A 26,288-nucleotide genomic window follows, 5' to 3' on the forward strand; every position below is an offset into this window, starting at 1 on the left:
TGATATAGTCAGTGCAGAATTCATGTGAGCAGTAAACTCCTGTGTAGAGTCCATTGCCTTGAAGGCGTGACACAATGGAGAAGAAATAACCATATAGGTCCTGGTACTCTGCTATAGAGAATCATTGAATGTGGGAGTGTAGGGGACTTGCTTTTTCAGATCCAGAAAATTTTGTGGCTTAAGTGGTGAGGAACTAGAGCAGCTGTCCTAGCCCACTGTTAGATAGCAGTAGGTTTGTTGCACAGAACTGAAATTGCATTTGTTTCAATTTCTTATGGGTGTCAGAACTGGAATTGCTGGTGGCATCCTTTGGTTAAATATGTCATTCTTAAGAGTCCTGTTGATGAAGGCTGAACTGAAGTACATCCATTATCACTATCCTTAATTTTATGGAGTATGAAGAGCATCTCATTTAAGACAGATTACCTATGTTGCATGGTTTGAGTGGCATCTTGGGGAATAACGTTTTTTCTTGCAGCCAGATGCAAACTGGAACTGCCTGTACCCAAATAATGGGTTTTTTTCTATATTCTCAAGGTCAAAGAAACAACATTTCTGAGAAATACCATAGCTGAGTGCCAGGCATGTGGTAAGTATTCCTATTAAGGCCTCTAATTCAGATGAGATGCACAGTTGTTTTAAAACTGGTATTGATTGTGTTAGCTTTATGTGGTTTCTAAGATGTATTTTTTTAAAAATACTGTGTCCAAAGTTCTAGATGTATTGAACACAAATTTAAAATAGATTTTCATTAGAGGAAAAAGCTTCCATAGCCCAGACACTCACTTATTGGGGGATAAAGCCCCACTAAACCAAAAAGTGTTACTCAGGTTGTACTGTCAGTTCTTGCTCTGCCACAAAGCTATGCCACATGTTCCTGTGGAGGGAGCCATTGTCTGCCAGGTATCTCATGCACAATCTTAATAGAAGGACAAGGGAGGAATCATGTTCTGCTCTAGCTGCTATTGTCAGTCTGAGGAAGATCCTATGCAGTCCACCTGAAGTTCATCTGATTCTGAGGAGGCAGTCCCTGGTTAACACCAGTAAGACCCAAAAAGGTGGTCATGATTTTTTCTCTATGTGAAAGAAATAATTACTTTTCTAAATGCCATTCCATGGCCCTCCTACGTAACTGACAATCAGGACAGGCATATAGTCATAAAAACCAATATACTCTCTTCCTGGGTGGGACGAAAGGTCTTAAATGCATCAGACCTTTTACTTGATTTCTTCTAGTCTGTAAGCCTCATCAAAACTCAAGTTGAGCTCTAGGCAGGATAACCCATATGTGTGAGTGTCAAAGAAAAAGTCTAAATCCTGCATACATCCCTACCAAGGTTCAGCACTTGCCAGAGTCTCAGAAAACCTTGGGCTGGTCTCTGTGCACCTAAACTAATGTACATGCATATTCCTGCAGTGTTTGTGGGCTGCCAGCTGCTGCTTCTTTATTCTTCTTATTTGTAGGCTTTCAGAGATGCTGCTGTTTCAGAGATGCTGTTGTGAAACCACAACCCTATTTTTCTTATGAAGTGGTTGTGTTGCTGATTTAGCCAGAGAAGTGCCTTATACTTGTACCCTCATACTTGAGTCCCTTGGGCCATCTGAGGTCACAGCCTTTCAGAGTTTTTTCCCCTGGCCAGCAGCAGATCTGTGCTGGGACTAACCTGGCAGGAGGACTCCCATGGGTAGCCAGGAGAAGCACGTGGACCTAAAAAAATAGCATCAGTTTCCCCTGGCTGGGGACACAGCAAGCTCCTGGGCCATTCCCAGTGTAAAGTCTCTTTGGCCACAGCACAGTGCAGAGACACAAAGTGTCTTGGGGATTTCTTCAGAATGCTTGCCCGCTGAAAGCCACAATGGATGTTTCTTTCAGTCGCTGAAACGGTTGTTCTTTCTGCATTAAAGGTTTGGGAACTGTGAGTTTTCCAACTCAGCTTCCTAGGCGCCCTAAACCCAAATGTGAAGTTAATTCCTGCTTCAGGGGAGTGAGGTGCGTGGAGACAACAGAAGGATTTCAATGTGGGCCCTGCCCTGAAGGACTCACAGGAAATGGAATTACGTGCTCAGATATCGATGAGGTAAAATAAAGACTTTCAGTGAATTAAAAAAAAAACCAAACAAATAACTTTTTCATATATATCAATGCATCGCTAGTACTTGCTGTCTTCAGCATTTGCTGACTGCTTGCACAGTGAATATTAATTCATTCTGATTTGATTCTATATCCCTATTTTGCTGTTGCTGCAACTTTATGGAGGTTCTATGTGTAAAAACTTGGAATACTCTGGTGAGTTGAGAAGTCACTTAAAAGAATTTAGTGTTTGGAAAAAAACACAAAATTAAAACCGACCAAAATGAACTTTTGACATAGTTGTTTCTATTCTACAAGAAATTGCAGTAGCTTGTGTTATAGGCTGCAGAAGCACTTGTCAAATTGAGCTTTGCTTCTTTAAATTGTCATGCTCCTGACACGTCGTACTCATGCCTTGGAGACCAAAATCTTCTCTTCAACCCAAACTGGACCCATCTTTTCAGCCTTACATTAAAAATCTATGAAAGAAAATAAACATTTATTGTCATTGTTCCTTTTGCTTCTTTGTGTTTGTGTTGAAATCAAATAATGCTGACTTAAATCTATGTTTTTCTTGTGCTACATATTAGAAGTTCAGAGCTTGCTTGTATTGAGGACTGAGTTAATAAGTTTACAGTCTCTTAAATGATTAAAAAAACCCTGTGTTAACTGGAATGTGGCACAGAAACAACAAAACCACTTACAGGTTCACTGCATTTTTTCTGTGTGATGATTTTTGACATTACTCTTTAGTAATTTTTGTGGAAAAGCACCTGGATGTAGTAGACCAGGGAACCAGCACAGTGAGGTCATAAACTGTGCCTGTGGATAACACAGTACTAGCAGTGTACCAGAATAATGATGTAAAACAGCAAAAGTAATTCCTTTCTTCTCCTTCCTAATATAGCAGGAGATATGCTTTCTCTACTCCTTTGATTTGCTCCTTCCTATAGGCCATCACCAAGGAGGATGTCCTGTTTCTGTCTGTGAAAAACACTGGGGGGAGAAAGTGGGTTGAGTGTGGCCATTTCCTGAGCTGTAGGCAATATGTCTTGTTTTGCCTCATGTGACATGAACTGTGTCTGCTGCAACAGAAGGTGCAGAAAAATGGAGGTGAAGCTCTGAAATGTGAAGGCAAGTGGTGAAACCAAGACAACTGTGGTATGAGTTTCATGCCACAGACAGCTATGGTGAGAGACTGAAATCAGCCTGGGTGGAGCCCACCAGTACGGATAGGCTTCACCTCCTGAGCTATTTGCAGACTGAGGCAGAGCATGGCAATTGCCTCCTCTCTGCTCTTTTCGGGGTTGGAGCAACTCTAGCCGTTACAGCAGTGGTGGGAAAACAGACTGAGACTGATTTGTAGTGGCTTGATATTAACATGGTTTTCTCTGAGCAGTCAGGCTCTGCCACAGGAGATTGATGTGCCTTCATCTTCCTGCCACCACTCCACATGACAGATCTGATCTCAGATTAGAAATAGGAAGGAAATTTTGCCAAAATGGTGTTATAGAGGTATGGACTTGCTTACACGAGGTCTTTATGTGCTACTAAAATTACCACCTAGTCTGGAGTGGTTTTGTTCAACAGTAAATACCTATTTAGCAGCTAGATTTTTACTTACAGTTACACAGGGACAAATAAAGAAGCAGTGAATGGCAATAATTTTGAATTGTCTAATTAGAGGGGATGTGTCATGTTACTTGTTTTCCCGAGTTAACTAAGACTATGAAGGAAAGTAAATTTTTTTAAAAGCTTTTTAGTAATCTCTTCTGGGAAAGCATCTTTCTACTGAATGAACTATTTGTGTGCTTCCTCGCACCAGGTATTTAAAAAGAAGTTCATGTATGAATTCTGATAAAGACAAATCTAGAAGATTCCTCATTAAGAGCTGCCATCACCTTTTCTGAGGCTGTTAGCATCTCTGCAGTACACTCCCTAATTCATTATCAGTTTAAAGACATTACTTTGGTGTGCTGGTGCCTGGTATCTCAGGAGCAGCAGCTCTGCTCTGTGTGCTGTGTAGTTTGGGTGCCCTCTGCTGCCTGCAATAAAAAATTCACAGCAAAATAAGGAGCACAAAATGTCTGTCCTAGGTTTTACATTTCCCTTGTATTGCTTACGGATCTACTTCCAACAAATATTCCTGTCAAACACCCTTGGATATTAAACACACCTTTTCTTGTTTTTGTGTGTGTGTGTGTTTGGTTACAAGTTGTATGTCTCTTGTAGGTGAATATTGTCTGGTGCCGTGTGTGTGTGTGTGTGTGTGTGTTCTTCCTCCATCTTGCAGATGTTCTTCTGTTAGCAATGGAAGGGGAAAAAAAAAAGCATATATTTAAACCTCTTCTATATTTCTTTCTCATGTTTCTCATTTATTGTTGTCTTTGAGCCTGTCTAATGCAGCATGATGGCATGTTGATGTTTGCAGTACTCTTATAAATGTTACCTAGCAGCTAGTGTTGATTTTGGAAAGGCAGCAATGCAAGATGTGCTTCCCAAACTGGCACCCACCAGTTCAGTGAAATCAGTCACAGCTGTTCTGTAAGACTGCATAAGGCAATGAAGTGAATGGTGCCTTCAGGCCAGGGGTGATTTGTGGACATATGATATTTTGGGACAAGTGCCTCCATTCTCCATGGGCCTCCATTCTAGAAGCATGTGGGTGCCACTGACACATCCCTGCTTATCTGGTTCATGTTTGATTTCCTTCTGGCTGTGGGATTTGCACAAATATAAATGAAGGAAAATACTGCTGCAACTTCTGTGTGTACCAAAAAAACCCACAGGACTGTTTGGAGGGTTGGAGTTATGTGGCTTTCCTTATGTTGTGGTCTGGAGACTTCCAGGGGGCTTTGAGCCTCCAAGGGATCTGAACCTGTCCAGCCAAAGGAAGGACTGAGGATGAGAGCTTAGGACATCAACTACAGGCTGTAGTAGAAGATTGCAAATGTTACTTAAATTACAGAGACTTGCTGAGGTCAGAAATACCTGCAGAGATGATTTTCTCTGTAAGCTGTCTCTGAACAGACGACATACAGACATTACTTGTAGCATTACCTTTGGTGAGAAGGCTGTGTGTTTAGTCAGAGTCTGGATGTTACTGAAGCACAAACGTGCTTGGTTCATTTTTTTCATTGCAGTGCCGTTACAACCCTTGCTTCCCTGGAGTGCGATGTGTGAACACTGCTCCAGGTTTCCAATGTGAGACCTGTCCTCTAGGATATACAGGACAAACCATGCAAGGGGTAGGAATCAGCTATGCCAAGAGCAATAAGCAGGTGAGTGGCAGCATCCCTGTGACAACTGCCATTGCAAGGTGCTGGTTTTACATCAGTGGTGCATCTGTATTTTACTGTAAATTTTTTTGCATGTTCCTGTAGCACCCTACAATAGGAACATCATTTTTATCTAAACTCTTGTGGGTGAACCACAGGACATCCTAAAGTTGAAATTTTCTATATCACAGTGTCTCTTCAGGATTTGAAATGTTGTCCTAAGGGTATGTCTGTGCCATTCTGAGAGCGGTTTCAGGACAGGCTATGTCTCTTTTCTAGTCTTAAATTTTGGTGTCTTTTCTTCAGACTTCATTTTCAAATTGACATGTTTTTTTATTATTTGTTGATTTGGTTTATTGCTAGGTCTGCTTAGACATTGATGAATGTCAGAATGGTGGACTTGGAGTCTGCGTTCCGAATTCTCATTGCATAAACACTTTGGTAAGCATCTTTTCATTTACGGCTTTAAAAAATTGATTGTTTTAAAATTCCGTGAGGCTAGGATTGGATTTATAGGTCTGATTGAAGAGCTGAATAATATAATTTGTTTCTTGGCTTCATATAAATCAAAGAATCCCTTCATCTTTTCCTGGCTAACAGTAAAAAATCAATACTTGATTTGTCATTAACACATCCATCTGAATTGTATTTCATCACTTTCCCTGAAGAATGGCAGGAGCTCTTCTCTCCATACCATCCAGTTTTGTGTGTTTGTGAGTATGTTATTGCAAGGAACCGCCTCTGAAAGATTAAAACTTTTCTTACTCTCATCTCTTCCCACCTGGGAACTGCTGCAGCAAGCTGTTCCCCTGAGGGCTCTCTTTGTAGGAGTAATGTCTTCACTTCATCAGGTTATGTATACAGTACCAGATATCCCTCTAAATAAATGGAAAAGAGGAGAGCTGCAATTGGTTCAATATTTTTAATATCGATAGATATTAAATCGAGGAGAGCAAGCATGGCAGAAGTAGGAATGGTTTGAAAGATGTTAGGATCCAATAAAAGGGGCATACAACCACATTAATGCTATGAAGCAAGAATAACATAATCATAGAATCATTTAGGTTAGAAAATACCTATTTTCTATCCTGAAGGTCATTGAGTCCAACTGTTAACCCAGCACTGCCAAGCCCACCACAAAACCATTTCCCCAAGTGCCATATCCACTCTTTTTTTTAATACTTCCAAGGATAGTGATTCCACCACTTCTCTGGGCAGTCTGTTCCAATGAGTGACAATCCTTTTTGTGAAGAAATTCTTCGTAATACTCAATCTTAATCTCTCGTAGTGCAACTTGAGGCCATTTCTTCTTGTCTGATCACCTGTTACTTGGGAGAAAAAACTGACCACCACCTTGTTACAACTTCCTTTAAGGTAGTTGTAGAAAGTTATAAGGCCTCCCCTGAGCCCCCTTTTCTCCAAGGCTAAATGCCTCCAGCTCCCTCAGCCACTCCTTGTAAGACTTTACTCCAGCCCTTTCACCAGCTCCATTGCCCTTCTCTAGACACACTCCAGCGCCACAATGTCCTTCTTGTGGTGAAGGGCCCACAGCCCTTCACCATAGGATTTGAGGTCTGATCTCACCAGTGCTGAGTACAGAGGGACAATCACTGCCCTGGTCTTGCTGGCCGCACTGTTTCTGATACAAGACAGGATTCCAATGGCCTTCTTGGCCACCTGGGCACACTTCTGGCTCTTGTTCAGCCACTGTCAACCAGCACCCCCAGGTCCTTTTCCCCTGGATAGCTTTGCAGCCACTCCTCCCCAGCCTGTAGCACTGCCTGGGGTTGTTATGACCCAAGTGCAGGACCTACCACTGGGCCTTGTTGAACCTCAGACCATTGGCTTCAGCTCACAGATCCAGCCTGTCCAGATGCCTCTGCAGAGCCTTCCTAACCTCCAACAAATCAAGACTCCTGCCCAGTTTGGTGTCATCTGCAAACTGACTTGATCCCCTCATCCTGATCACTGATAAAGATATTAAACAGGACTGGCCCCAGTGTTGAGCCCTGGGGGGCTACCAGCTGGATGTAATTCCATTCAGCACCACTCTCTGGGCTCAACCATCCAGAGAGCTTTTTACCAACTGAAGACCACACCTGTCCAAGCCATCAGCTGTAGGTTTCTCCTGGAGAATGCTGTGGGAGACAGTGTCAAAGTCTTTACTGAAATCTAGGCAGACAACATCTGCAGCCTTTCCCTCATCCACTACATGGGCCACCCTGTCATAGGAGAAGATCAGGTTGGTCAAGCGTGACCTGCCTTTCACAAACCCATGCTGGCTGGGCCTGATCCTATGCTACAGGCTTTCTTCATAGCAAGAGAAGGGTTGGAAGTATCCTTCAGGTGTAAAGGTGGTCCTTTCTGCAGCAAGGTATTACTTAGGCTGCCATTTGTGTTCAGTGTTAGCTTTCCTTGTGAACAACCTAGATTTCTTAGGACTGCTTTCACTGCTTAGTATGTTTGTCTCTTTTTTTATTATATAGAACATCTACTGACACATGTTGTATCTCGCTGCAGGACTAGACATGACTAGTCATCTTCAGGAGGCCATCCGGCCCTGTCTGGAAAGGGCGCCAAGTGTCCTGCCATCTGTCAAAACAGAGCAGTGTGGGGTTTCTAATCCTGTCTCCCTTCAGAAACAGTTTGGTCTGGAAATGCTGCCTTAAAGGCTATTTTAATGCATACCTGGGCTTGATAAAGGACAGCATATAGTGAGCAAATTCATCAGACTTCAGAAGATACTATCCCAGTGTCCATTAGGATAAAGTGGATGGGTTGGTGTGTTTTATATAGGCCATACCATTTGCATGGTTCAAGGACTATTTTACTCTTCAGTCATCAGTATATTTTTGTCTTCATCCTGAAAGTATGCAGACAGAACAGAGTTAAAATTTGTAATGAAGTTAGGATTAGAGGACAAAAATAATGCCTGTCTGAGTAGTAAATAGATTTCTCAATGAGGATGGAATAGGACAGTCCTGACAGTTCCTCCAACAGACTTTGTACGTGAAGAATGAAGTCATATGAACGACCTCAGTTTCACAAAGGGGTAGATGCACATGTTTGTCAGAGCTCTGCCCATTTCTGTTCCTTGACATGTCAAAAAATAGTTATTCTCTATTAGGTAAAAAGATTGTTTTCTTTAATTAACTTTTATTTCATAAGTTACAAGTCTACAAATATATCAGACAGAGACAAAAGGCATATTGGATGCCTAAAGAAGACCTCAACTTATCGCATCTATCTGTTTATATCTCATATGATTATTGTCCCAGCACATAATGAGATTCCTTGGCTTAGCAACTTTATGCTCATTTACACGAGAGAGGGCACAAATATAAAATATATATGTATGTGTCTAGGTAAACCACTGCAAAAAGTTACATGGATGTTCTTATTTCTGTGTAGGATGTGAGGATGACTGTGTTTTCAACTACAGAATTCTTTTCTGAAGAAAACAATTTAGCTAAAATTGATTTAAAAACATGTAAGTTTAAAAAATGAAATAAAATAGGCCAAACACATGATGAACTTCCTTATCTCTCTTCAATTAAAGTTGTGCCCAGTTGAGTTCAAATAAACTGATGGGTGTGGTTTACACTGAAATAAGATCATCCAGTATGATTAATCAGGTGCTACTTAGAGTTTTATGCAAAGTTTCAGCCACCTGGAAGTGGCTCAGAGTGATGCTGGCAGGGACAAGGCATCATGAAGAAGCTTTTGCTGCTACATGACTTTTCTCTGGCTTAACAAAAGGCTGATCTAAATAAGAGTTGAGTGTGTGTTCTAGCATGCACTGTGGAAGCGAAACATCAGTTTCACGTGGAAAATACAATTTGTTCACAGTGCAAGGGGCTTCAAGCAATGAAAAACTACACTTGCACAGTGTAAACAGTGTGATGTGAATCTCGCTCGTGTGCATGTTTTAAAAAGAAAAAAATTCCTGTTAAAAGGCTGGCTGCTAATTTTTTGTTCTTACAGGGGTCTTACCACTGTGGCCAATGCAAACCAGGATATACAGGAGACCAAATCAGGGGATGCCAGGCTGAACGGAGCTGCAGAAATCGAGCCCTCAATCCATGCAGCATCCATGCCCGTTGTATTGAGGAGAGGAGAGGAGAGGTGACGTGTATTGTGAGTTCATAAATTCATGCATTTGTCCAGTGAAAAATAGCCTTTTTTAGGCTGGAACTGAGAAAGTCTTTTTGGTCATTTTAAACAGTTGGATATTTTACTAGATTGTGGCTCACTGGCCCGGACCAGGTATCTTGCCATTGGTTTGTTCTTGCTGCCTGTCTGTAAAGCAGACATGCTTGTGTATCATATTTATTGTGCCTTTGTAATTAGGTCTTTGGGAATGGCTTTTGTAGACTTTCTGTAGCTTCCTCAGAAGAAACTGTCAAGTGTCGCTCTACAGAAGACATCACAAGGACAAATTCCTCTCCTGGTGCTCAGCTACATAGCTATGAGTAGGGATCCTCTCTGCATGGTCAACATGCCTGTATTTGCCAGGTGATAGAGATGGTATTTTTCCAAGTGAGATCACAGATTCTAGGCACAGGTAGGCTGTACTGTGCCCCCTCAGCTGTGGGAGCAGAGGGGCACCAAGTGGCATATGAACTGCTATTGTACAAGTCTGACTGAAGTATATTAGTTAGTTTTTCCAGCTAGCAAGGGGAAGCAAGAGACTAATCCCATGTCCTAATTTTGGATGCTGTGCATACTTTTGCTGGCACTTGCTTCGGTCTCATTTTTAAGTATATCTATTTCAAAAAAGAATAATCCAGGATATTTTAAGTCCATGCTGTAATGGAAAGATTCCTAGATACTTGTATTAGAGGAGAGGCCAGAGTTTGACATGCAGTTCTATACATATATCTTTCACACAGATTAGGCATTGGTTTGAAACAGTACCAATTTAATTGGGTAGGAGAAACTTGTGTGCAAATGCACTTCCTCTGCTGATGCCAACTTAGTAAATGTCAATACAGTTTTCTCTTAAAACTTCCTCTAGTTCTTGAGATACTGAGCAAAACACACTCATCCCATTGATACAGGAGAATTTGATCTAAGCAAGTAAGGAGATAAAATCAGAACATAAATCTGTAGTAGAACAAAGGAGGTTTAGAACTAACTACAGCTTACACAGCTATAAAATGCAGGATATGTCGAGATGAACTGAAAGAATGCAATATGTTCTGATCATAAAACTTAAACAGAACAGATTGGCTCAAGAGACTGGAAAATTACATGTACATGTTATAACTGTGCATGAGCACTAAAAAGTTCATTTAAAGGACAGTAACTCTGAGGGTCGTAGAAGACCCCCAAGACCACACAAAGCTAGAATGACACATGCTTTGTATAGGTGAAATTTATGATAATGATTTATCAGAAATATCATAAATATGTAAGCTATTTTGGGGAATTAAAATGAATATTAATGTATATGTGAAATAAAAAGGGGAAGATTTTTCTTTGATGGTATGCATGATAGGCAGAATGATCCCCCATGCATCCAGCACTTTCAATAAAGAATGCCTGCTCTCTGAATAAGCACATTGGAGTCAGAAGGTTTTCTTTATTTTCTGAGATTTCAGTATCACCATCTAACCGTGGGCCCCTTGCTGAGATGCTAGGTGCATACTCTGTCTATTTTCTTTTACTCCATCTGCAGGTAAGGAACCAAAGTTAGTTCCTGGCCAGTGGCTCGAAGCAATCCGTATTTTCAACTGAAATCATTAGGTGTTGCAGGCACACATTCCACTTGACATCAAGTTTTAGCTCTTTCTAGCTATGTCTAGATACAGAGAACTTGAAACAAAGACTCTCTTTCCACACTGAGAGATGCATTGTACCTCATTGCATTGTACCTCATTGTACTTCAGTGCCTGGCCATGATTTCTGTATGTTAGTGTTTTCAAGATGGGTGTGGAGTTTCCCTCTTGAATATTTCTACAGTGACTCATTAACCTTTTGATAGTACTACCATGGTGTTTTATTGATAGTGTGGCATTGGCTGGGCTGGTGATGGTTATATTTGTGGAAAAGATGTTGACATTGATGGCTACCCTAACGAAGAACTCTCATGCACTGCTGAAAACTGCAGAAAGGTAAGAAATTCTTTTTAAATCCTCTAATAATTCAGAGCATGAAGGGATGAAGAGGACGACTGGAAAAAACATGACTAGATGTATTAATCTTTTTTCCAAGTTATTGAATTCTTCTGTATAGATTCTATTTCATTGGATGAATCAGTTATTTAAAACAATAATAGAAAAAAAGCCATTCAAATTATGAAAGCATGCAGTTTACCCATAGAACACCAGACTTGTCTCCTTTTTTGTCTAGGACAATTGCAGATTTGTCCCAAACTCTGGACAAGAAGATGCTGATCGTGATGGAATTGGAGATGCCTGTGACGATGACGCAGATGGAGATGGCATTCCCAACGAGCAGGTGCTGTGTATAGATCAGGATGCAGGGGTCTGTGCAAACAGAAGGACTTCCCATTACTGCAATGGGCAGTGATTCTGAAATCTGACTCACTATTTGCCAGAGCTTGTTCCATACTCATCACTTTCAGTGACTCCCTAAATCCTGTCTTTTACTTTTATATAATGCTCATTCTTACAAAACATGAAACACTCAGCCTTAAGTCCCACCAGTGTATCTGCCATTATTATCTTTCAGCATTTAATTCTGCAGCTTTTTGTGTACAGAACTTGTGTTCTTCTGAAACAGTCTCCCAAAGCATGGCCTTCAGGAACATTACTTGCATAATGTCTTTCTTTTTCAAAAGCAGGTTGATCTGACAACACATTTTATGAGGGATCCAAACCCTACATAAATTAATGGTGTCTTGCCAATAACTTGAAAAAGCTTTGATCATGTCCTCAATGCAGAAGAGGTTTCCATGAGGGTACACAACTGCAGAATAGATCATAGAATAAATTCAAATTGTAAAAGCTCTTTTGTATTCACCCTGTATTCTTAGCAGCCAACTATTGTTCTGCATTAAGATACTTCACTGATACTGCTTAATGCACTTCTGAGGAAACAACAAGAACACTTTATCCAGATTAAAAAGATCCATGTGGAGCTAGGGCAGACTAAGAATCACAGGTCTGTCTCAGGCTGTTTTGCCACAGAGGCCCACCCTCAATTCTGGTAGCTTAAGTCAACTGGTTTTATTAATATTTATAAGGAAAAATGAATGTTAAATCCTCCTTTATCTGTAAATCTACTTGCAGGTTCAGCAAGTCCAGAATCAAGTAACTTCTGTTTTGTTGCTGAGTTCTGTTCTTCCTCTGCGTATGCAACAGGATGTTGATGTGCTAGGTGGGGGGTAGAAATTTTATACCACTTTGAAATAAAGTTTTCTTCATATGCCTCCTGATGGACTTTGAGAGTCAATAACAGCTTGTTTGACAAAACAAACAAACAAAAAAAACCCCATCAAAATCCAAACAAAGACTTGTCCCTTTTTGCATCAAAAAGTTCTGCTTTCCCAAGTGTTTCAGCTTTAGTTTGAGTCTGTACCAGAAGGGGGCAATGGCCTTTCACAGAGAGTGTCTGCAAACCTTGTCAGGGACTCCAAACTGCAGCTTTTGAGAAGGACCATATTAGAAAGCCAGGGCACCAAAACAGGTTCCTCACCATGGATGCATCCAAAATGAGAATCAGAAGTCAAAGTTGTAAGTAAAGCCTTATGGTACTGAGTGTTTGTGCTTAGGATTTCCACAGAGTGGTTCGAAGCAGAGCTTTGAGGGAGCAAGTGAAGTCTGATCTGGAGTTAATATTCACATAAAATTTCAAACTCCTCACACTAATAATTTTTTTTGAAAGTAGAAATAAATACAAGGATTATATAAATCCACTAAAATAAGAATTAAATATGCAGGGCCTGGCTCATGCCTGATTCTGGTGTCTCTTGCAGGATAACTGTGTCTTGGCTCCCAATATTAATCAGAGAAACAGTGACCAAGATATCTTTGGAGATGCTTGTGACAACTGCCGCAATATCCTCAATAATGACCAGAGGGACACAGATGGTGATGGGAAAGGAGATGCTTGTGATGATGACATGGATGGAGATGGTTGGTGATTTTTCACTTTCAGCTTCTCTGATGTTATTCAAACTTGCCCAGAGTGTGCATTAGATTAGGAGATTTCCTGTCACCAGCTGTAGCACATAGTCTTTCTCCATGAAACCTGTGTTTGGAATCCTTTAATTTACTTAATATATATCTTTTAGCCTGCGTTGGAAGCACTGAACATTGTAACAGATAAACCAAGCCATGTTTTATGTATAAGTTGAGGTTGTTGGTTATTCAGCATTTCCTTAAAGGTATAAATGTGTCCTAGAGCATCCAGCTGCCCGTAACTGATGCCCAAGAGCTGCATACTGTATTATTTTCATTGGTGTAGGAGGCTTGAAAGAAGTGAAAAAAATCAAAACCCTTCAAATGTAATAATGGAGATGAAATGTGCCACGGCCCGGTGGGAGAAGGGATAGGGATGCGACACTGCACAGAGGGTTCTGACACGGTAGAAGGTCAGGGTGCAATGGCCACTTTATTGAAGAAGAACAGGGACTTATATAGGGTTTGGGTAAGGGAAGGTCCGATAACTGGGCCAGAGCATGGGATTGACATCTCAGGGTGAAACAGGATTGGGGAACAGGAAAAGGAGGGAGGAACCTGGGAGGAGTTTGGTAACTGGGGCCAATGGGGGCTCACTCTGCACTGCGGCACTCATCAGCCAATCACAGTGGGATGAGTGGGAAACCAGGGGAGAACAGGGTGGTAAACAACTTTTGGCGGGTAAATGTGAGGGCAAGTACAGACATGCCCTGAATAGTACAAACCAAGGGGATTAACATAGAAATATATGTGGGGGTACATTAAACATGATATAAAACAGGGAAATAACAGGAAAGTCCGTGAATATTGGTCATCTTTAGGCTCCGTATAAGTCTCTCCAGGCTTTGAATCTCTCCCAATCACTCTGGCATTCCTCCACAGAAATGTCCTATCCTGTAAACTGTGATGCAGGAACAGGATGGAATGAATTTTATCTAATTAATAAAGTGCGTGTGTTGGGTGGAAAGCTGTTCCTTAGTGAGATGTTTCTAACTACTATTAAATGAATGGATGTACACCTAAAAAAGATTTGTAGTGCAGGCTTATAATTTCATTGCAAGATTAAGTAGTTGCTGAAAAGGAATAGTGTCTTTACTGTTCTTAATGTTTATATTGTCCAGTAACAGCTACAGGAATTGTCTTTAACTAACATCCAATCCATTTTTCCCTAGGTATTAAGAACCTTTTGGATAATTGTCAAAGGATTCCCAATGAAGACCAGGAGGACACGGATAATGATGGTGTTGGTGATGCTTGTGATAGCTGCCCTACAGTCAGCAACCCAAACCAGGTTAGCAGGCAGAAAGAAAAAATTATCCTTGTTTAGGGAGAGGTCCAAAAAGATGCAAACAATGAGACAACCCACACAGCCATAGTGTTTATATTTTAATAATAAAGTATATCTAGGTATTCAGGGAAGTTTTATGGAGCTGTAGACTCCCCTGATGTGAGAAAGGGGAGCCATCAGTTGTATTCTCATAGCTTGGGATGTTGTTAGGACCTCTGCCCTGCCTGTATTTTCTACTGTCATGCTCTGAAATGTGGGCTGTAGTCCCACGTAGTCCAATGCCAGACTCCACACAGGGTTGTGATTTAGTTACACTCGACATGTCTTTAATTAGGACAAAATCCCTGTGTCCTTATTTACCAAAACTTCCAATGCTCCTAGGTGAGAAATCATTGGAACTTTTCATATGTTTGAAATTCTGATTCTAATGAAAAATGTTGGAAACTATAGAGAAACATAGTAGCTTTTTAAAACTGCTTAAGAAATCAACCTTTGTTAGAAATGAGGGATACTCATTTTCAGTACTAGAGCAATCTGGCTAGAAGTGTGCCAATCAAGTATAACACTGTTTATTCACTGTCTTTTTTTCTTTAATAAAACTGACTTTTTCGTTAGATGGATGATGCAAGCAAGAAAATATATTCTGCAAAACCAATGTTTTCTCATGCTTTTATTTTTATGGCATTGGATTTGGTTGTGTTTTGACTTAATACTGCTATTTTAGTAGATGGCAGCTGATACTGGAACTTGTTCTGTTTCCTTTTGCAGTCAGATGTTGACAATGACCTGGTTGGAGATTCCTGTGATACCAATCAGGACAGGTAAGCTGTGTTGTGCCTTGTAACAGCAGCAGGGAAGTGAAAGAGGCTAGTCTTAAGCTGAAGGATGCCACTGATTCCTGGAGAGCTGTAATTCTTCAGACTAGCCTGGATTTAATTCCAGAGAGATGTCATTTCAAAATCAGTGTTATGATTTATCAGCCTTGTTGGTTCACTTTCTGGTAGCAGTACAGTTGTGGAGCCCTTCACCCTTAGCCCCATTCACACAGGCCTTCTGTGAGTTCCCCTATCAGTGGCTTTTACATGCCCTGGGCATTCAGAGGAGCACATCCTATGAAAAATTGCATTGCTTGTATGGAAGCAGTTTCTGCATAACCAGCTTTGGGGGTGGTAAGTCCTCCCCTGTGCTCCTCACTTACAGCAAGAGACAAGGGAAATGATAAATTCTGTGCTGGCACAGATTTTCACCAGCCACAGACAGATGTTTCACCCCAGAGCCATTGGTGGGTGCTGCTCTCTGCAACAGGAGTTGCCGGAAGCCCACTTTCACCACGAAAAACTTGATACGCAGGGGTGTGAGAGCGGTGCTTGTTTTTAAACAATTCTGATTTCAGGTGCTCATGTAGTCCCCCATAAAGTTTCATTCACGCCCAACGTGCATATTCATGAGCACCAAGACATTTGTGCACAATGTGCACATGGGACAAGGGACACCAGGTATTCAGCTCATGCTGTCTCCTGGGTGCCTTTTAATTGGTGACACTGCACTTGTTGGATGTGCCTTACATGCCCTTTAGGAGTGGAGATTGTTTGAGATCTTGGTCTCTGGTAAGTTTCCCACACCATGTTAGGCTTCTTTTTCTTTTCCTTATCTGAGTATTTCTATAGCTCCTGGCTTAGTCTTTGCCTTCCTGCCACCTTATCATACAGTCCCTCTTTGTTCATGGCCTCCTTGCAGTTCAGCACCTGAGCAACAACAGCGTGTATTGCCCCACAGGTCTGCTTCCAGGTCCAGGGTGCCACTGGTATGTTTCCTGCTCATGTGTCTGTGCTGTTTCCTGTGCAGAGGCAGGACCTGATGCTGGTATGCCATTTCTTTTTGTTTCTTTGCTTGCAGCGATGGCGATGGGCACCAGGACAGCACAGACAATTGCCCTACCGTTATTAACAGCTCCCAGCTAGACACAGATAAGGATGGGCTGGGTGACGAGTGTGATGAGGATGATGACAATGATGGTATTCCTGACCTCTTGCCCCCGGGCCCTGACAACTGCAGGCTGGTTCCCAACCCAGGGCAGGAAGATGATAATGGTGAGATGGGCCTTCAGGAGCCATTTCAGTTCTTAGGCACTGCATTCATCTCCAGGCATTAGATATGCGTAGCAAGATCCAACACAGTCACTACATGTGCATACACTCATCCCAGGAGGAACACCAACACACAAGGGCCCTTTGGCCAAAGCAGAGGTCCTCAGGTCCCTTTCTCAGGCACTGCAGCCAGCAGGTCTGACACTCCACTTGCTTCCTGGACACCCTGATACAGTGGCTAGGCGAGGTGTGACTATTTGCCTGCACCATAAATCTTCTTTCACTTCTCTGATGCATTCAGGTGATGGAGTTGGAGATGTCTGCGAGTCTGATTTTGACCAGGATACAGTGATTGATCAGATTGATGTGTGCCCTGAGAACGCAGAGATCACATTGACAGACTTCAGGGCCTATCAGACCGTGGTGTTGGACCCAGAGGGGGATGCGCAGATTGATCCCAACTGGGTGGTTCTGAACCAGGTAAAAATACACTTTGGTCTTTCTTACCTGTCTGAAAAAGATCATTTGAAAACCACAGTAAAACTGGCTCTGTAGTTGCTGGACCTCTGGCAAACATCAGAAGTGGAAGCTGTTGGTTGGTAGACTGTTTTCAGGAGCAATAGTAAAATAAAAAATAAAATTCTTTCTTTTAGCATATGATAGCTTGAAACTTGATGCTGCTAATAATCTAAAATAATAATAAATAGTTTGATGCTCTTAATAATCTAAAATTATATACTGGCCAGCTTATTCTGGGTGGATTTCATTACATTAGACTTTTGTGTCACTCTATTAAAATATTTCTGTAGCAAGCAATCCTTTCCAGAATTTAGAAGTCTGACCTTCTAAATAGCAGAGCATGTCATAGAATTATAGAGTGGTTTGGGTTGGAAGGAGACCTTGAAGATCATCTAGTTCCAACCCCCCGCCATAGCCAGGGATACCTTCAACTAGACCAAGTTGCTCAGAGCCCCAGCCAACTTGATCTTAAACACTTCCATGGATGGGGCATCCACAGCTTCTCTGAGCAATCTGTTCCAGTGCCTCATCACCCTCACAGTACAAAAAAATTTCCTAACATCTAATTTGAACCTGCTCTCTTCAAGTTTGAAGCCATTGCCCCTTGTCCTTACATGCTCTTGTAAAAAGTCCTTCTTAATCTTTCTTGTAGGCTCCCTTCAGGTACTAGAAGGCTGCTATTAGGTCACCCCAAAGCTTTCACTTTTCCAGACTGAACAAACCCAGTTTTCTCAGCCCTTCCTCATAGGAGAGGTGCTCCAGCCCTCTAATCAACTTGGTGGCCCTCCTCTGGACTTGCTCCAACAGGTTTGATGTCCTTCCTGCGCTGTGGACCCCAGCTGATGCAGTACTCCAGTACTCCTAGATGGAGTCCAGTAACTGCTATTTACACTAAAAAATTTTAGCTTTCAGGAGGCTAATGTGTTCTGAGTCACAAGGAACATGCAATTTATTCCCACTGCCAAAGTCTCTGCCAAGCCAGCTGGGATATATACATCTTCCTTACATCACTGGCAGTCAGTTTAATCCTGAACTCTGTGTTCAAACTGTAAGAGGTAAGCCTAGGCAAAGCTCTCTTCCTCCCACAACCCTCTCTCCCTGCCCCCCAATTTTGGCCAGTTTCAGTGATTTCCAGAAGATTGTGGGAGGGAAAGTATCAGAAAACCAGTATGGCCAATTCTACAATGGGAAAACACAAATCTTTCCTGACTCAGGCAGGTCACGCAAGCAATTGAAACTAGTATTTTGATTGTAGTTCCTATTTCAATTCAGAACTACAAGTTTTACAGATATGTTGTGAGCAAACAGAGGAGTCTGATAGAGAGGGTGCTAGAGGGAGGCAAGGCTTAGCCAACCCAGCTTCCCATGCATGCTAACCACCCTGAATTTACTCTCACAGGGCATGGAAATTGTGCAGACTATGAACAGTGATCCTGGCCTTGCTGTTGGTATGTACCCTCTTCTGAGATGCAAGTTTTACAGAAGAAAACATAGCATATGAACATGTGTTCTTCAGAATTGTTTTTAACCTGTGTGTATCCTCAGGTTACACAGCTTTTAATGGCGTTGACTTTGAGGGCACTTTTCACGTGAACACAGTGACAGATGATGACTATGCTGGCTTTATCTTTGGTTATCAAGACAGCTCTAGCTTTTATGTGGTGATGTGGAAACAGACAGAGCAGACGTACTGGCAAGCAACTCCCTTCAGAGCTGTTGCAGAGCCCGGCATTCAGCTAAAGGTACTGGTTGTGGCTCCCAGCTGGGGACACAGTGGTCACTGCAGCCTGGCTGTGCTCTCCTGGCATGTGTTGGCCATGGGTGAAGCCATCATGCTGTGCAGGGGCCAAGCCATCAAGTGTCAGCCATGCTGCTCGACTGCAGTTCTCTATTTGCAACTTGTGTCAAAATGTCAGGCAGCTGCCACACAGCCCTTTTAATGGCACTGTTTTTTAAGGAACTTCATCTTTCCTTTCTTGTCAGCTGGAGCATTTGTTTTCTGCAGTGATTGTGCTCTGACTGTAATTGGTCAGATTGCCTCCTTCTCCTTGGTCCTGGTACCCAGTTGCTTTTCCATGCAGACAGGGGGTGCAGTTGTACAACAAAAGTTAGCAGCTTGTGAGCAGCAGGGAGGGTACAGACCCGCTCCCCACTACAAAAAAATTTATGGCTCCTGAAAGTGACATTTCACTATGGTCATCATTGAAAATTGTATTTCTGCAGGCTGTGAAATCCAAGACAGGTCCTGGCGAGCACCTCCGCAACTCCCTCTGGCACACGGGGGACACCAGTGATCAGGTTAGGCTGCTGTGGAAGGATCCCCGAAATGTAGGGTGGAAAGACAAAGTCTCCTATCGGTGGTTCTTGCAGCACAGACCTCAGATTGGTTATATCAGGTAAGAGAGAAAAGGATAGATAAGAGTACAAATACATGTCTGCCTGAACTGTTGTTTCTCAACACCTGATTCAGATGATAATCTTAGAGTTTAGATTATGTCTGGGATTTGCATTGATGAAGCCTTATAATAGCCTTTACATATTCTAGGATAATAGAATTAATAAAAGTTGTCATTTAAAGGTTGTGAGCCTAACTAAGATGAGTAATTATCCTGATTTGATAGATTTGAGATTACTCAGCATACATTCAGAGCTTTGTAATGCATGTTATCTATTCTTATTTTGATATTTGGGAGAAAGAAAAAGTTACTAAAAAAACCCAAAAATCAGCATTTGGGAGGAAACATCTTACTCTGCAACATCCAGCAGAGAAATGAGCAGGAATTATGCTTGTATATCAAGGTATATCAGTAGTTTTTCAAAAAAATCACCACCCTGCAGTTGAGATGCAGTAAATCGATGGTTTAATTACTCCACTTTTCTAGTGCATCATCTTCAGTGGTAATTGGAGTGAGCATGTTTGACTTTTATGGTAAAATGGATTAAGAACATTTACACTGTCTACTTTTGTGTCCCAGCCACAGGGCAGCAGTGAATAGATCTTGGGCAAGTTTTGTTTAGACCAAGCAGTTTGTCAAGCTGCTTCAGAAGCAAACATCTCCTATGATTGCAGTCTCTCCAGTCAGCCTAAGTAATGGCCCCTGCAACTGGGAAAGGTAGCAAAGTCATGTAATAGAATCCTTCAAAAACTAAAGGCAGCCAAGCCTAAATGGAACCTCTGCCAGCTCTCTGTCCACATCTTGCTGTAGTTTGGTTAGGCCAGATGCCACAGACCATTATGTGTCTAGAAAAGGTTTTATGAGGCTTCAAGGAAGCCTAGGAAAAAATCACTTCAGCCAGCCTCTCCCATGAAAATTGGAAAGACAACAAGTTCTATTTATAGTAGATACTTTTGAACTGCCTCAGCAAATCAGGAAATAAACTCTGGAACATAGCAGGAGGTGGGTTTTTTTTCTTATTTTATGAAAAGACACAGGAACTTTCTTTCCCTTCACCACGTGCTACTTTCTTGCCTGTCTCATCAGCAGTATCCTCATCCACAACAGGGCTCTCCAGGCTCATCATCTTCTAAGTAATTTACCTAGTAAACTTACCCGAAGGCTGAGGACTTTTTGTGGACAGTGCTGCAACAGTTCAGCTGGCTGCTGCCCTCAAATACAGGGCATGTGCTCAGGAGCTGGCAGAGTAATCACCTTTCACACAGCTATTTGGGAATTTGCTGATGGGTTTTTAACAAGAGGACGCTAGATCAGCAAAACTGTTCCTAGAATTAATCATATTCACATTTTTGAAGAAATCTCACAGACAAGTTTAAGGTTCCAAATAGTTTGTTTGAAATCTTGCCTATTAAAAAAAAACAAACAAAAAACTTCAGTTTCAAACTGTGTGAGATAATATCCATCTGGCTTTTTTCAACTGACCTAGTCTGGTTCTCCCTTTCTCCTATTATTATCGACTGTGGAAAATTTCAAGAGCTAAAGTTCTCAGCCTGATTGACTAAACATTCCAGGGCTTTTGTAGGATGTGTAGAAACTCCCCAACACACCCTCCCTGGCTGGCTCTTGCCACCATGCAGCATTGCTTTCATTTCCAGCCTACAGAGGAGCTAGCTTAACTGCTTTTTCTCCCCTGGGCTAGACGGGAGGGATAGCATGTCCAAGGCTAGAGTCTCCATGGATAACAACATTACTTTCAGGAATGTTGCAGCCTTAGAAAAGACCTAATAGAGCTTCTGTTTGCTTTCCTTAAGGGCAAGATTTTATGAAGGCTCTGACCTCGTGGCAGACTCTGGTGTAACTATAGACACCACAATGCGTGGAGGACGGCTTGGAGTTTTTTGCTTCTCTCAGGAAAACATTATTTGGTCTAACCTGAAATATCGCTGCAATGGTAATATAGCTCTTACTTCCTTTTAGCTCACAACTAGCAAGTGACCATGAAGAACTGGTAGTGTGGCTGTTGGATTAAGCCATTTTGATCCTTTCCTTTGCCTTTCATTTACAAGGATTTCACAGCTGTGAAACACCTCCCCTGACACCAGCAGCACACTGCAGCCCCGCCAGATGGGAACTAATGCCTCAGAGCTGCTCCTCCCGGAGCAGTAGATTGTGCCAACTGAGTAGTATAGCTGTCATCAGAGAATTAGGAACATTATTTAAAACCAACTGACCGCGAGAGCTGTACACACACAATAAATACCTCAGGCCATCACGTATGTAGGATGCCTTGAGCTTTGAATAAAGGATGAAATATACCTGGAGGACCAGTGGGCTCAATCACTAGGCATCAGTGTCACTCATGTACTTGCTGGTTGCTCCTGCATGTGCGAGGGGAAGATCATCATTCCTCCCATGGAGGAATCCTTCTGACTCTGTGGGAGAGTGCTGTCTTGCTTCTCTTGGGGCAAGAGCCTTGCAGCTTAGCTCTGATCTCCCACTATGTAAAATATCTCAAACCTTGATCACTCTACACAGAAGCTGATCACATCAGGGTATTTATGCCCTGGCAGCAGTTCAGCTAGATTGAAGCAGTTCAGCTAGATTCAGCTAGATAGTAGCATCAATCCCTACCCAGCCTTTAGAAAACAATTTACCAGCCAAGTTGGGATAGTTTCCTTGTCTGCTTTCTTGTGTATCCAAGAAACCCAGTCCAGCTCCTGTAGGGGGCTGCATGGCCACTCTGTGGCGTGTTCTGCTGATGGACTCTGGTTCTTGGACATCCAGTGCACTAGGCTGGCACTTGGAGGTCATGGTTAAACAGGGGAACTTCTAGACAGCAGTGCTTACAATTAAAAATTACTTTATATACATCTTAAACAATATATAGTTTCCCAAAGCTGCCACTGAGTCATACTTACCTGGCAGTAAGCAGGCATCTGGCTTTGCTGCAGGAGCTACAGAAGTTAATGAAACCCAGTCAAAAAGTCTCTGGAGTCCCCAGGTATCTCTGATCTCATTTCAGACAAGTTCCTACATTTGCAGAAAAGGCTTGAAAATAATTTCAAGCCTTAAAAAAAGTGCTCAACACAAAGCAAAGGACTTATCCCTTTTTTTTCTATATACTGTGTGTGTTTATACAGTTACATTCTTTTTTGAGTTTAGAATTACCTGTCCTGCATCAGGGTGGAAATAATCAGATTAAAGCTGATGTGATGCAGTTGAATTTCACTGCTGTGGCTTCCTTGTTGGCTGCAGCTTTAGCTGTACAGTTGGCTCTGTGGCTCTCCAGATAAAATGTTCTGGGACCTGGCAAAGGCAGACTGCAAACAGCACTTCAAACAGAACTGTAGCTACTCTTATGACATTGATCCATCTCCAGCTCCCTTCGCCAAGTCTCAGGTCTTTCTGCCAGTTGCTATTTGTCTTGAGGTTAATGTTTTTTGTCCCTTCTTGTGGCATGGGAAACCATCACAGGGAAGCTGAATTAGGATACATGAGAAACAGAAATGCTGACACTGCAAACGTGTCTGGTGTGCAGAGCAAGACAACCGCTTCTGTTGCCTTTCTGGTCAGCATTTCTTAATCAAAGTTTAAGAGTGCAAGGCACAAAGTTTTCAAAAAAATGTAATCTGAAGATTGATAATCCTCTGTTGTGGGCTAGCACTATAGCACTCACTGCCTTGTTAGCCTCTCTGTGATTTTCAGTGGTGTACAGCTAAAACTGAAAACATTTCCTGTTCATTCTTAAGGTGTAAACAAAAGAGAAGCATGTTACCTAAAAAAAAAAGAGGAGGTGGCTTATTCATTAATTTAATTGCTCCTTGATTTTGTCAGAAGAGACTTAACTTCTGTATATTTTCCTGTTTTCAGACACCATCCCAGAGGACTTTCAAGAATTTCAAGCGCAGCAATTTGGTGTTGGGGATATTTAAGAAGTAAAAGCAAACTAACATTGCTATTGCAAACAGTAAAACAATATATTTTAAATCCTTATATGATCGTTGTTGTCTGAGTGCACACCACAGCTTTGTTCTCATTGATGTGACTATGTCAGACTTTTTTTTGGTATGAAAGAGAAAATAAAAAGGAGACAAAATAGACCTGGGCTTCACTTGTTTTCAAATTTGTCCTAAAATCTAGGGAGTAGCATGTAAATGGAGTGACACTTGCTTAAAACATTCTCAGGAAAAGTTTGAATCTATTGCCTTTTTGGATTCTGTATTAAACACGGTGGGCCAGAAAGCAAAGCTTTGTCTACCTTGGATGTGTTAGAAACAACAGGTTGCATCTGGGCATGAAGTGGTTCGGAGCTGTCTGGCCAAGCCAAGGGCTTCTTAGTTACTTTCCAGTCCTGCTAGGAATAGCATATCTCCTTTAGTACAGTTATTTCTGTAAAGGAGATAGTATCTCCTTTAGGGCAGTTTAATACCTTTGGAGACCTGTTACCTTTATCAGACCTCTTCTAAGAACTCTATTAGGCCTCCCAGCCCTCCCACTTCCAGAAACTATGAGTAACACTATCGCATCCAGTAAAAGCAAAAAAAGCTGACTGCAGGGCGATGTAGTCATATCTTATGGCTTGCACAAGACTGAAACAAAAGAAAAAGACTACGGAGATAAATGCAGAATCACCTAGACAGAGAAAATAATCCTTTCACATAAAGAAAGCCAGGCTTTGACCTGAGCTCTGTTGGCAGGTACTGCAATCTTATGCAAATAAGTCACCAAGTTAAAACCCCAAAACACTGCATTAAGCATTAGTAATCATTAGAAAAGGACTGGAATTGTATCACAATGCAGTCTATAATTTGAAGCGCAGAAAGGTGTTGATAAAGTGTGCATTTCTACTACATTCTTTTTAAAAATGGAACTAGGAAAGGAAGGAAGTACAAACTCCAAGGACCGCTGAATAGAAGGATATTGCAGCTTATAGGATAGTTACTTTAAAAAGGACAGTGGGAAACAGCACTTCAGCCTGGGGGGAGGAGGAAGGAGGAAATAAAAAGGGAATCAGAAATAGCTCTGAGAAAATAAACAGTCGTAGCTCTTTCCCAGCGCAAGGATACAGGTGAAATGCTGAGTTTAATTATCAGGTAAAAGTATCAAAACAACAACAACAACAAAAGTTTCCTGTTTTCAGTACAATAAATATACCCTTAAGGGTATTACAAGCTATCAAAGGCTTTGACTACTGGCAGACTTTTCTGTGTGGGCTTGTCCACCATAGGCAATGTTTCTGGAAGCAGGGTGGCCCTGGGACCTGTCCCATGAAGGATCCCAGACTCCCACAGCAAAGAGCATGATGCAGGAGCATTCCTCTGGCTCAGTGCTTCATGGTGAAAGGTCCTCCAGTTTCAGTCCTCCTTTGCCCTTGGCTTCACAGCTTCACAAAACCCAACTTCACTCATCAGGTTTTCAGAGGACTGAAAGGCTACTTACTTTGGAACAGAGAGGGCATTGTCAAATTATGTTTAAAAGATGAGGAAAAAAATGTATTTTTCTAGCTGAACATGGGCTGTAACTGCAGTATTGTTCATTTATGAAGAACACACACTGTAAAGCAAATTTATGTCTTCCTTGTCGTACATTTGCATTTCACTGATGGAGCCCCTTCTCCAGGCAGAATTCCTCTCTGAACAGTCTGGCCACAGGTTGGGCAGAAGGCAGTCACTTGTACTATGCTCACACACATATTGCTGCAGAAAAACTGGGGCCTGCAGTGCACACATTTTGCACAAGTGATCTCCTCACAGTGGATGCAACAGGCCTGGCCCACCCTGACCCATCTTCAGCACATACAGCACACACCAGCTCCAAAACCATGATTGCAGTAGGCCTCTGAATCCTTCCCAGCCTCCAAACCTCTGCTCAGCCCTCCCATCTGCAGCTGGAGCCTCTCGTCCTGCTACAGTGGCTGGGAGGGAGCATCCTGGGCCTCTGCCATACCAGTTGGCTTACCACTGTGAAGCTTGCCAATTTCCAGGCTCTCTTCTATGCCACGGCCACTGGCCACTGGAGGATAGAAAGTGAGATATAGGCTCTGGCTCTTGAGCTGTTGTCAAAGGTAATTGAGTGAAGCTGTGAGACTCTTACCTCCCCTGGCAGAAAACATACTGGCTTGCTCTACTGGCAGCCACAGAAACAAATCACAGCTCAGATAGCCACAACTTTTCCTTTGTTTCAGAAGGTGCTGTTGGGACCTTACGATGGGATGCCAGAGCTCACTATGACCGTTGTATTGACACATCAAGAGCTGGGCAGCTTGCAAGCTCAGGAAGAATGAAGTCCAGCTGTCGCAGACAAACATTTGCCTCAAGAAGATCAAAGTCTGGGAAACCTACCCCTCACATTCACATCAGGGATTGTGCAGTCCTTGTGTAAAAGAGTGTAAACTAGCTTCTCTAGCACCATGACCCCCTTCTGGACTATTGTGCAATGCAGACATAGCTCCATGTGTGGCCTCTGGCAAGTGAAGACAGTGCAATCCCATTTCTTTAAAACT

The 26,288-nt window shown here is 42.1% G+C and overlaps 1 protein-coding gene across 5 annotated transcripts in view; it reads left to right on the forward strand.

Annotated features, from left to right (window-relative positions):
- The window catches only part of THBS4 (thrombospondin 4), a 41,147-nt gene extending 16,830 nt beyond the window's left edge, over positions 1-24,317 (forward strand). For 2 of the 5 annotated variants that reach the window (XM_027671361.1, XM_027671365.1), the window contains 18 exons: positions 538-589; positions 1,906-2,078; positions 5,215-5,352; positions 5,713-5,790; positions 9,334-9,486; positions 11,361-11,465; positions 11,704-11,811; positions 13,292-13,451; positions 14,669-14,787; positions 15,553-15,605; positions 16,681-16,874; positions 17,173-17,351; positions 18,790-18,838; positions 18,936-19,132; positions 19,614-19,786; positions 21,598-21,737; positions 23,076-23,185; positions 23,657-23,821. In XM_027671361.1, coding sequence (XP_027527162.1) covers positions 538-589; positions 1,906-2,078; positions 5,215-5,352; positions 5,713-5,790; positions 9,334-9,486; positions 11,361-11,465; positions 11,704-11,811; positions 13,292-13,451; positions 14,669-14,787; positions 15,553-15,605; positions 16,681-16,874; positions 17,173-17,351; positions 18,790-18,838; positions 18,936-19,132; positions 19,614-19,786; positions 21,598-21,737; positions 23,076-23,185; positions 23,657-23,725 — 2,250 coding nt within the window. In that variant the 3' untranslated portion in view covers positions 23,726-23,821. Of the gene's footprint in view, positions 1-537; positions 590-1,905; positions 2,079-5,214; positions 5,353-5,712; positions 5,791-9,333; positions 9,487-11,360; positions 11,466-11,703; positions 11,812-13,291; positions 13,452-14,668; positions 14,788-15,552; positions 15,606-16,680; positions 16,875-17,172; positions 17,352-18,789; positions 18,839-18,935; positions 19,133-19,613; positions 19,787-21,597; positions 21,738-23,075; positions 23,186-23,656 lie in introns of all 5 variants that reach the window. The other 3 variants (XM_027671363.1, XM_027671362.1, XM_027671364.1) reach the window with 3 other exon arrangements.
- Positions 24,318-26,288: the final 1,971 nt, after the last annotated feature.

Source organism: Neopelma chrysocephalum, unplaced genomic scaffold, assembly GCF_003984885.1.
Source record: "Neopelma chrysocephalum unplaced genomic scaffold, ASM398488v2 Primary Assembly neopelma1_97102, whole genome shotgun sequence".
In the NCBI taxonomy this organism is placed as follows: domain Eukaryota; kingdom Metazoa; phylum Chordata; class Aves; order Passeriformes; family Pipridae; genus Neopelma; species Neopelma chrysocephalum.